The sequence below is a fragment of the Podarcis bocagei genome (assembly GCF_964188305.1).
Source record: "Podarcis bocagei genome assembly, chromosome: 1".
NCBI classification, from domain to species: domain Eukaryota; kingdom Metazoa; phylum Chordata; class Lepidosauria; order Squamata; family Lacertidae; genus Podarcis; species Podarcis bocagei.
Window position 1 is genome coordinate 50631574 of NC_138125.1, and position 12443 is coordinate 50644016.

Consider the following 12443-nt stretch of genomic DNA (forward strand, 5'->3'; position numbering starts at 1 on the left):
GCTGACTTAAAAAAACCAAATCCAGTTCTACAAGCAATATATGTTCTTGTTCTAGTCTTATTGCAGGAATTTTATAAACATTTTCCCCTCCTCGTTCTGTGAGAGGCAACAAAGCACTGCAGGGGATAGATCATTCACATTTATTTTTTCAGTGTACAAAATCGTATTGGAAACTGAAGGATATTGTTACTGAAGTATATTGAAATGATATAGTTTTGGCAGATATATATTTGACTGCTGCTGTGCCTTCCGCAAGCAAACTGAAAGGCTTCCTTCATTATTTTGTTTCAGCATTTTTCAAACATAGCACATGCAAGAAGCCAGAAAGAGATGGATAGAGTCACAGGAAAGGGAAAGCTGAAGGTGACAGTAAATGGCTGTGATACAAAGGCAGACATATATATATATTTAAAAAATGTGTCCACTGAAAACTATCTATGGGGAGTTTCATAAATAAGCACAGTGTTTACATACCAGTTACATACCAATCATAGGCAACACTGTATAAAATACAGAGCTGAAGGCCAAGTAATTTTATACATGAGTGCAGCTAATGTGATCTAATATTTTAAGTGAGAAAATTTTAATGAAATGTCATTAAAAAAAGAATAGATATATCTATGACCAAAAGAGCTACACTTAATTATGATTGCATGTTTAATAAAGTGTGTATTAAAAGTCTCCTTGACAAGAATTATACATAAGAGAATATTCATCAAAGGGTCAACCTTTCTCAGAGATTACTAAATTCTACCATAGCTAATAATAAAAGTCTATATAGAGTGTCATAATATAGCCATAGGTCCTGCATACTAGGAAACTGGAGAAGCAGAACTTTAATGGTCCAGGACTGACTTGGTGGCATATTGAAAGTGTAGCCCTATTTAATGCAAGTAGTCTATAATGCTTTGAGATTATGAAACATTTTAGTGGAGTTAACTACTAGATATTTCTATATACAACAAATCAATTAAGCTACAACACAGCTTGGTTGCAGCTATTCAGTAACAGTTTAATTTCTTTTGGGAAAGGCTTCAGAATTATTCCAAATTGTCTGTCTCCCTTGCGTTGCCAGAACTAAATTTCTAAATCAAAGTTTTCTGCATACTAGAACTAATCTCTTCCAAAGTTGTGTGTGTGCTGCTCAGATGCACTGCAACAGAAATTTATCTTACATATCAAAATTACAAATCCATACAATAGAGCTTGCTTTTGTTTTGATATAGGGTGGAATTTAACAATATGTATATACCACTCAATTTTAGGAAAACCTTTAAGTAGTTTACAAAACTATAAAACAATGAAATTCTCAAAAATAGTTAAAACTGGTATTTAAAAACATTCTAAATATGATTAAAATCAATAGTACCCCAAAAGTGATAAAACACATGTAACTTCTACATGCCTGGATAGCCTTGCTTGAACAAAATATATATTTAGCAGGCACTGAAAAAATACAGCGAAGGCGCCTGTCGGATGTTAATAGGCAGGGAGTTCCAAACTGTAGGTGCTGTGGCACCTGTAATAGTGGCAGTTTCACAGATCAAAGTGGTTAAGTGGATACATATGGGGTAAGGTGATCCCACAAGTCAACTGGTCTCAAGCTGCTAAGGGATTTATACACAAATAGTAATATTTTGAACTCGGCCAAGAAGAAATGGGCAATCAGAGCAGACAGAGTCTCACTCTCATCAGCAATCATGCTTCAATATTCTGCATTAACGGCAGCTTCTGGATCAAGCACAAGGGAAACCCCACACATAGTGCAATGAAATAATCCAGTCTTTAAGTCATCAATGCTAGTCTTACTCAGAGTAAGTCTTACTCAATTCAGAGTAGACTTACTGAAGCTCATGGGCATGACTTAATTTAAGTTTATTGATTTCAATGAACAGGACTTAGTTGAATACAAACCTTAGTTTAGTAAAGCTGGAATTCAATGCAGTGCAAAGTGGGGTATGTATGCAGGGAACAACCAGGGCACAGTGTGTGGGGTGTGTGTGTGTGCCAGAGGGGCCGTGTCTCTGGGCATGGATTTTTGAGGGGGCACGAAGCAGGCGCGCGCGCACACACACACAAAGCACTGGAGGAACCAGCGCTCGTGGAGAGGAGCACTAGGCAGGGCCATGCTGGGGGCACTGGTGTGGGGGTACCTGCTTTGCACTCACCAAGTGCCACATCATTTGGCAGGGCTTCCCCCGCGTGGGTGGGTAGGGCTGGGATGCCTCAATGGGCTCCTCCACCCTTTGTGCCCTGCCCCTCCAGCACATGAGTGCCCGCCCCGGGCACTGTGAGCTCACTCACGCCACTGGGAAACAAGATTTGCTTGTGCAACAAGACTCCCCCTTCTTCATCAACCCTCCAGAGCAGATTTGGGGATGCACAGGCAGCAGAGGGGATCTCATAGTGCAAGAGGACTTCATTTCATGCATGGTCTTTGAAGGAAATATTGGGGCCTGCACAGAAGCTAGTGAAGGGGTCCTGCTAGCACTGTAGGGCTTCCCCCCTCTCCTCTTCTGTGCACCTCTTGTGCCTCCCCCTAAATATGCTCTGGAGGATCAGGTGAACCCCCAGAAAAACACGAAGGGAAAGAAGAGGGGGGCATCATTTTGCCTGGCAAGCATAAATCCTTGTGCTGATAGAACAATCAGAATAGTGTCATGTTGAATGCTTCCCTATAGCTATTATCTTGGTAGAGGCTCTTATTTCACTGAACATAAGGAACTGATAATTTATGAAAAGATCCCATAATAATACAGTGTCCTGTAACTATAATAGACACTCATTCTGTTAAACCCATGTTGTTGTTGTTTCTTGGAAATAGTTCATTGTGGTTTCTTGCAATTTAAAGCTCTCATCCTTTTAATGACATGGGTGAAATTAACTTTCAACAAGCTTTAACAGCATTGAAAGTTTGCGATGCATTTACATGATGGAACAATTCCAAGAACATGAATATCCATCAGGATCAACTATAAAGGAAGACATGTAAAAGTGACTTTTTAAAATGCAAGAAAAAGAAGATGGAAAAAGGGGCATCTGCTAATGCAAGAATATGCATAGTTTCCCACAAACAGTGTTCACTAGAAAAACCAAAGAAACAACATACGCATCAGCAGATGTCTGTAGAGAACATACTATACTTTAATCAGTCACATAAACCCTGCAGATTAATAAATTTGTTTAAGGAATCAACAAAATGTATTAGGTCTATGTTCAGTTCAAAGAAGACATAAAACTCATATAACCAGTGCTTTTGGAATATAGTCTTCTCAGGAGTTTCAGTTTTCCATGAAAACACATAGAGAGGTTCATTTTCCAAATGTCAGTAGTACAGTCCAACTGGTGGCCTTGCAGTCAGGGAATGGCTTTTGACTCAGTGGATACCTCTGGTAATGGAACAAGGGGTGAGGCAATTTTTGCCCATTTTTCTTCCCTCGCCAAAAGAAATATGCTCCAGAGAGCCGGGGGACCCTCCAGAACAGGGTAGAAGAGGGCTACAAGGGGAAATAAGGAAAAACAAAACAAAAACCAGCCCAAGCATCTTTCCCTCTTCTGTTAGCAAAAGTGTCTACTAGATCAGAAGCCCTCTTATGAGTGCAAGATTTGAAAAGTGACAGGATGAACTCAGGTCTTCTGTATATCATGACTAACACGTGCAAGTGCTTCACAGTGGCCAACCAAATGCCAGGGGGTGCAACTATGCAGGTGATTAAGATTATGGTCTTCCTGTTTGTCTCCAGCAGCTAGTGTTCAGATAAGCACATCAACTAAAGCAACAGCTGCCACTGCTTATCATAGTGATCCTAGCTAAGTCAAGACTAAACCTGTATATGCCTCCCCATGTATAAACAAGGAAAAAATGTTTTCAACTTCTAATATTTACTTTAGGTCCTAGTAAGGGGCAGGAAAAAATGAAGCTCAGGGTGAAATGGCTCAGGGTTGTTATAGGGATTAAAAAGCTGACTTGATAATAACAGAGCTTGCCAAAATATTGAGTAGTCTCATTAGTCCATATCCCATTCCTTCAACCCAAGTAATAAGGCTAAGTTTATGTAACTGCTTGTTTGGAACTGACAGGGAAACTTGACAATAAACACCTGGCCTACTTAAGAAACAAACCAAGCAAGCCTAGTTGGGGTGGGGATGGGGTGGGGGAGATAGAACCTTGTTCTACAAGTTCTCATAGCATCTTATTTGGACGATAAAGGTACTAATGGCTTCTGTGCTTTTAATATAGAGTGACTGCATGCATTTTGGGGGGGAAGGAAAGCCACATGTATTTAACGTTCAGGAAAGCCGTGGTAAAAAAACCGCCCTAATTCTAGCCCTTTCAGTTGTACAATATAATGAAACAAACACTGAATATCTGATATATTGTCACTTTAGTATATTTTAAAATGCGCACAGCAGTTCACATAGTTGGGCAGGAGAGTTTCAGCACTACAGTGACTGGTCCTCTCATGTCAGTGCTGGGATTAGGCTATAAATCTCTGTAGCAGAACAGGGCAGATATATTGGTGCTTTCTTCATGCACGACACAATTGCTGTTTGTCACGGGCATTCAGCTATTATGTGCACAATTTCCCTGGAACCCTTGAGCTGGTGCAACATCACACCTCTTAGTGAGCCAAGGGATTTAAAAAAAAAGAGCTTAGCATAATTTCCCAGGTACTGAACACAGTTGCAGGGCCGCAAACTACAATCTGCATCATTCCTCTTGATAAAACTGACCTATCTCCAGACCGCATGGACTAGAGATAATCATTGACATCTGTGGAAGATGTCATCTTCCATAGATGGCTGGATAAATCCAGCCAGCTATATTGACTACACTGGTAGATACTTAGCAAGCATTTGTAATGATATCTAGCATGATCCATTCCTCCCCATATATAAAGAATTCTTCTAACTTAAAAAAGATCCCCACTGGCATTCTAATGAGTCCTCATCCAACTTAACAGGCATGCTGCCACTCTGCTGACTGTACTGAAACAGACCTACCTATTCCTTATAATGCAAGTTCCTTCAACACCTTACTTAGTTTTTCAGTAATCTGATCTTCTCCAGACCTCTGGTGTGCAGCCTACTTCCACAAAGAGCATGAATAAGTGAACATGAGTATATGTACAGAGCAGGTCAGGGGATAACTAAGGTATGGGAAGGTCTCGTTTATTGGGAAGTAGCCACATGTTTTGCCTACCACAGCAGCACCACACCTGGCTAGAGGTGTGAAGGAAGGGCTGAAAACAATGCCTATGGGGAGTTCTTCTATGTCTGCCTGTGGAAAGTCTCTGTAAGCACAGGAGGGAGGCTGGCTGTAAACATTTTCTATATAACAGTTATGTTCTGATGTTTGAATAGCAAAGGATGCATAGTAATTTGTTAGTAGACATCTGCATAGGATAGATCAGGGGTTGCAATCTTTTTTGGGCCAGTGGGCACACTGGCAGTTTTGAGAATGTGCCGTAGGCACCAGTCACAAAATGGCTGCTGTGGGGTGTGCAGCATAAGACAAAATGGTTGCAACATCTAAAAGAGCAGAAATCACAAAATAATGCAGGCATGTCCCCTCCGCCTCCCCAAAATGGAAAAAAGGCACCTAAACCAGCCGAATGCTCACAGAGAAGCTCTTTGCACCTTTCATCTGCTCAGGACAGAAGGAAGGGCAAGTGTCCAGTTTTGCCATCTAATAAAATGTGGGCATGTTTAAGAGACGTGTTCAAGGGAGGAGAGGCTGAGCTAGTAGTGCAGATGGGAACTGAGCAGGAAAAGCAAACAATCTCTCATGCATTGGGAATCTTTGAGGGGATATTTACGGAGACTTTCCATGGGAACCACAGGAGGCATTGGTATAACACAGAGGTGCTGCATTGGCAGTCTCTGGGATAGATATTACACCTAAAATATCTTACAGTGCTTTCTTAAAGGAACAGATACTACATCATAAATCCTGTTTCAAAGAGATTTATCAGATGTATTTGATTTGTGTTTCTGAATATTTCCCATTATAGAGAAACTTTGTCCAATATTTGCAAGCATTCTATTTCAAAAAAAGAAGAATTAAGGGAAAGCATTGTTGGATGAAACAACAAGCAATTCTACCACTATCCCTGAAAACACAGGGACAGTTTGTGTGCATATGATTTTAATGTGACTATATTCAGTATTAAATCTGTATATCCTCAAAGTAATTCATATATAAAAAGGTAACTATTAATCTGAAGGAACTTTTTAATTTCTGGATGGCCTTGTTATCATCAGAGTTCATGAACTTGTGGAAGGAACATTTTTAAAAAGCTGTAGAGCATGTTATATTTATGTGTAGTAATTACACAGCATAATCATAGATTATCAAATGTGTCTCCCATTAAAGGTATAGTGCTATGCAGTAAGTGTTGGCATTTACACCAGGGTGATTTCAAACTGCTATGGTGGTATTAAACCATGCTGGACATGGTTGCAGGTTATCATGCAGAACCAATCGCACAAACCGATTTTTCCTCACTTGTGTATGGTGCAAGACCAAATAAAATAAAATAAAGGGTGATGAGTGACAATTTTGACTGTGACAGATCACGTGCAAAATATACCTCAGAAACACTATAGGTGGATGAGCACGAAGGGAGCCGAGCCTGGTTGTGCAGTGGGGAAAAGAAAACATTGTTAAAAAAGAAATGATGGCACAGTAGGTCTTAGAAGGTTTTCTGTTTAGGTGGTTCCAGCACTGAGACATTAGCAGGGGGTTCATTTCATTCCCAAAACCAGATTTTTCATACACATTTTTTAAAATAGATTAGGCCATTTAAGGTGGAAACTCTAAAATACAAGTACTTTAAAACTGAACTTACATCTTACTTTATTTCCTAATAAGAAACACCCTCTGGGATGACTGATTATCTTGATTTCAGAAATCCATAATTGTCAACTTTTCAAAAAGGTATATACATACAAAAGAACTTGAAGATTTATATGGGCAAATACTCCAGGTTTACTATTATTTAAATTCTACAGCCTGATCATAAGCATATTTACACAAGAGTAAATTTAACTGATTTGGGGGATCTGTTTTTGGATTGTAGCCTTAATGTATTCATGATCCTACCCCACAGGTTCCCTATCCCCAGTTTCAGGGGATCAATTGATTGAGACAGTTTTAACTGGCAAGGGAAAATGTTCATCTGTGGGAATGTGTGCTAAGGACATATTAAACTTCTTGCTGGAGTGGGAATTGGGAGGCATGGTGGCACTGATCCATTCTGGAGTGGCTAGGCTTGCCATACGTCAGGAAAATTCCTGACATGTCCTGGTATTCAGGTGTAAAAATGGCATTGGGGGAATTTTGCCGAATTGGCAAAATGTCAGGGAAAACCTGGATGTATGGCAACGTGATGGAAAAAGCAGTGGAAAAGATAAAAACCACTATTCTTGCATTATGTTTCTCCCCAAAAGCTCTACAATTTTGTGGGTGTCAGGAATTTTCCTTTTTGAAATATGGCAAGCCTAGGAGTGGCGGGTCCAGAAGTGGCATTGTGAGACTAAGGTTCTACTCCATACTACAGGAGAACTGTGATAAAATCTCCCTTTCACTTTAGGGTATAATTTGTACCTCATGAAATTGCAAGGTGTGTATGTGTCTGTCAGTTTTGCAAGGGAGGGTAGATTCAAAACGTTTACGGGGGTAGGAGGCTTTGCAGGATTTGAGGCAGCAGTTATTTTCTTCCTTAAACAGAAAAAGAATGTCATTGCTTGAAGTGGCAACACAGCTCCAATCATCTGCCCACTGCCTTCTTCTGTTCTACACAATACCCAAATGTAAATGATACTATGTCATGACATGGTCTTGTTCCATGGCCATTGTTGGCCAAGTCATATCTTTTTTTAAAAAAAACCACACACCAAATGATGCCCTGGGTGTGGTGCTGTGTCATGACACAGGCAGTGCCATTCCTGTTCAGACATTCTGTGCTTTTCACCATTTCCCTGAAATTTCCAAAAATCATGAAACTGAATTTGCAATGGTTACTCAATTTCCAGGCTCAGATTAAAGGTTTAAGACTAGGTTCTTTGATGTACTACCTACACCTATAATAACTTGCCTGGGACTTAAGGCTGGCTACAGATTTCCTCTGGCCTGCCACTATGATAAATAAACCTGGTGGGTACCAGGAATAGGCCCTTTTCAATGGTGGCCCCCCCAGTTGTGGAATGCCATACTCTAAGAACTCAGGCTGACAGACTCTGCTGCAATCTCTTAGGGGACCCTAAATATATTTTTATTTCACCAAGTTTTTAACTGATGACTCCTTATACCGTATATAATTTTATGTGATATGGCTTTTATTACATGTAAGTTGTTCAATTATTTTGCCTTTAGAATTTTACTTGTAAGTTGTCTTCTGAGGAATTGCTCTAAAAGTTTAAGCAGGAATAAATAAAATAATAACTAAGAGTGGTATCTAACATTAGTCATACTCAGAAGCTGTACAAAGAACTTAACCACCCTGACACGGGGTGATTAAATCAATTAAAATATTTTAGATGAGTGTCATTACATATATCCATTATATATAATAAAGCATATGCACACTGATATACATGGTGTTATGACATTAAATGGTTCTGGCTATCATTCTTATGTTATGCCCTGAGAAAATATTTGACTTTGATTTTAGCATATGAAATTACTGGGGATACTGAACCCAGTAACCCTGAGAAATAAGAATAAACAGCACAAAAATGCTCATTTGTAAACCATGTTGTCAGTTTTCACATAGGCAGCTTATGCTGTGTTATCAGAAGTTGTTTTAGGATAGGACAGGATAAGGAGGTAGTCTAAAACAAATTTATTTTGATGAGTTCTCTTAGTTTGACTTGGTGCAAGTGTTTTTAATGATATCTGACAAGGCAGAGCTATTCTGGTTCCTTTATTCATATACACATTTCAGCAAACTATGTTAATATATATGCTTATATATAACCTGTGGTGCGAGGAATCCTATATTACTTGTGTGGTTAAATTATTCTGTGGTCTCATTATGCTTAAGCTAAACTTGCCTTTTAAGTGTTCGAAAGTTATTCCTGCTGACATTAGCTACCATAAAAGTTTCCTTTGCCTCCTCTCATGCTAATATATTTTCATCATTTGAAAAACAACAACACTAAATTACTTTCCTCTGTATACAACTAGGAAATGGAGTAACAGTTCAAAAGTTTACTGCATGACATGTCAGTAAGCGTTAATCATATCTGTATGAAAGATAAGTTCCAAGACAAACCTGTCTCTCTTCTTCTTATGAACTCCCTTAGGAAAGCCTTTGTCTCACAGCCTGAGTGCCTGCACGCTTGCAATATGGGTATAATAATACTGACCTCCCTTACTGAGCCAGTATTACTTGAGGGTTTCAAGGCATGGTTTGAAGGAATATGGAGCAGTGGCCTTGCTTGAGCCAAGGAGGTTGGGATCTGGTCAGTGCCTGGATGGGAGACTGCTTGGGAACCCCATATCCACTGCCTTGAGTTCCAGACAGGATATAAATGTAAACAATAAATAGGTAGATAGACAGGTAGAAAAATGGTGTCAGTTCAATCAGTGTAAAATGACTACTAAATCAAATCAGAACCGAACTAGAGATAGGAATGGGGAAAATCAAATAGTATTTGCCGCAATTCTTAATTGCTTCTGCCGATAAAGAACGAAATGTTCTTAAACCTGAGACATAATTGGGGGAACAAACAGTACCCCTAAATCCAGTCACTGAGAAACAGAGGCAGATGAAGACCTACTTCAATGGTGTCTTTAATTTACACCCTGCATGTTGTTCCATTAAATTAATAGCTGTGATTTATTACAATGGATTTTTGAAAAACATGCTCATTATCCTAGACACTAAAAGGAGCACAGAGCTGGGACAGGGCTTATACTGTTACTCTTTCCAACCATATGCATCTAATCCACTATAGTCACACCTATTTTCCCTAGTTTTCTACTTTTTATTAATTATTAATTATTATTAGATATTGATCATTAACGGCTGTCCTTTGGCAATGTTCAGGCAACATTTGGGCAATCTGATGGTAATGTCAAGAACCTGGAGCACAGACTGAAGTGGAAAGAGCACAGTGACTCTGAAAGAGATCTTTAAAAAAGAAAAAAAGCTCATATACCAAACAAATCTTGGGGCCTGTGCATAATCCTTAGAATGTTTAAAAATATTATCATTCATTGCTTTATTAAGAGCTTAATTTACACAAAACTATGGATATGTTTTTTCTGTGATGTAAGAAGATTAACATTTAAAAAGGGTCCTCTTAATTTAATAATTTTGGAAATGTTTAGCATGTTTAAAAGGTTGACTTTTAAAAGTTTGAGACAGCCAAAATGTCCTTTTGGTTTATTAGTGAGGCGACTAATTAATGCAACAGATACAGCGTTTGAAACAATGCAAAGGTTCCACCTTAAATAGGCACAGAATTATGAATTACCATAGTTTTCAATTTATTTGGGAGAGGCAGTAGCCAAAGCTATTAAACAAAATGCTTAAAATACCATACATCTATCCCACTGTACATCTGCAATAAATCCTTTTCCAAAACCAGGCTGGTATATATGACAATGAACTTCAACTCTCACCTACTTTCCCCCCTTTGCTTTTGTCTCAGATTATTTCAACAAATAAGTTATATTGTTGTTTTGTCATTGTATCATTGTTTGGTTGTATCACTGTGTGGTTTGATCAGTGAGTCCATCTTCTTTTCCATCCATCTTCATAAGCAAAACATATGCTGCAAGTGCCATATGAAATCTGGCAGATGAACCCCAACCACAAGATTATTTATGGCACCTGTGGAATCTTTGCTATTTTCTCTGTCCATAAAGTAACTCTCCTCAGCAACATTAAATATTGTAGTGTGAAAGAGAACAATTTTACGTGTTTCAATCTCAAACCATTTCATCAAAATTTATGAGCAGTTTATGGTTTGTTTTTATACTACAACTTGAGAGAAAATTCACACAATATCTGCCCAAACTCAGGATCACTATTCAATGTTCTGTCTATGTGTTAATTATTAATGCAAAATGGGAATGGAAGTTAAGAATTAGCCTTTCATTTTCTTCAGAGAATGAATGAATTGAAAATGGGAGGAAAATCCCACAAATGTTGCTTCTACCCTAGCTCTTTTTCTGGAATTGGCATCATTAGTACATGTAGTTTTAACAGAGAATCTAAATGATGCTGCATATTCTGTGATGACCTTTTGAAAAACAAACAAGCAAACAAAACAATAGCAAAATATTGATATTCTGCATATTCTTTGAAATTTGGGGAAACTAAAGCAGCACAATCGCCTTACATCTGACCCTTGGGATTTGACTTCTATGTCCAGATGGTATATATTTGGTGATTTAAAAAACAACAACATTATAGTACCACTTTCTGTCAATGACATTACTATTCTGGATCTTGAATCAAACTTGTGATATATTAAACAATGCATCCACAACCTTGAAGTAAAAAAATTCCTTCCTGTAGCACCTTAAAGACCAACTAAGTTACCGTATTTTTCGCTCTATTGGACGCACCGGACCACAGGACGCACCTAGTTTTTAGAGGCGGAAATCAAGGAAAAAAATATTATCCCCCCCCAGCCCCAAAGAGCAACGGACAGGCTGCATGCAGCCTGTCCACTTCTCCCAGAGCTTCTCGGGGCTGCGGGGGAAGCCCGGGTTACCCCCCCCCAGCCCCAAAGAGCAAAGAAGCCAAGACAGCGCACGGGATCCATGGCCGCGCAACCTCTCCAGCCAGGAGCTAAACCTCTCCAGTGCAGCTAAAGAAGACAAGGCAGCAAGCGCGATCCATCCCGCTCACTGCCTTGGCTTCTTCTTTAGCCTTGCACAGCATCTTTAGTCTTGCGCAATGGGATGGATTGCGCCCGCTGTCCACCGGGGCTGGACTAGATGACTCCTGGGGTTCCCTTCCAACCCTGCAATTCTATGACCTCGGAAGGTGTTTGGGGTCTCCACCACTGGAGGCTTTTAAGCAGCGGTTGGGGGACCATCTGCCTGGCGTTCTTTAGCTGTGATTCCTACATTGTGAGGGGGCTGGGCTAGATGACCCTTGGGTGGCCCTCCCAACTCTATACAGTCCTACAGTTCTGCGGCAGGAGATCCACAGCCACTTCACACAATGCCCACTCCCAATTTGTACCCCCCTACCTGCCACACTTCCCCCACCCCACTTAAGCTGAGGGAATTCCTGCCCAGAGAAACTCCCAGCAATCAAGGAGGAGGAATCCGCTGCAGCCGTGAGCAGCGGTGGATCCATGGTCCCCTTCCTTCTCTCCTCCGTAGTTGCTTTGAAGCAGGAAAGTGGGAGAGGAGCTGCTTACACGAGTGTAAGCTGCTCCCCTCCCACTTTGCTGCTTCAAAGCAATCACGGAGG

General features: G+C 39.9%; 1 protein-coding gene across 21 annotated transcripts in view; it reads right to left on the reverse strand.

The window, feature by feature from the left end:
* GPHN (gephyrin) overlaps positions 1 to 12443 on the reverse strand; it is a 246991-nt gene that overhangs the window by 53436 nt on the left and 181112 nt on the right. For 12 of the 21 annotated variants that reach the window (XM_081164322.1, XM_081164303.1, XM_081164317.1 and 9 more), the window contains one exon: positions 6594 to 6635. The exons of the other annotated variants lie outside the window; for them this stretch is intronic. In XM_081164322.1, coding sequence (XP_081020448.1) covers positions 6594 to 6635 — 42 coding nt within the window. The remainder of the gene's footprint in view (positions 1 to 6593; positions 6636 to 12443) is intronic. 21 annotated transcript variants of the gene reach the window in all.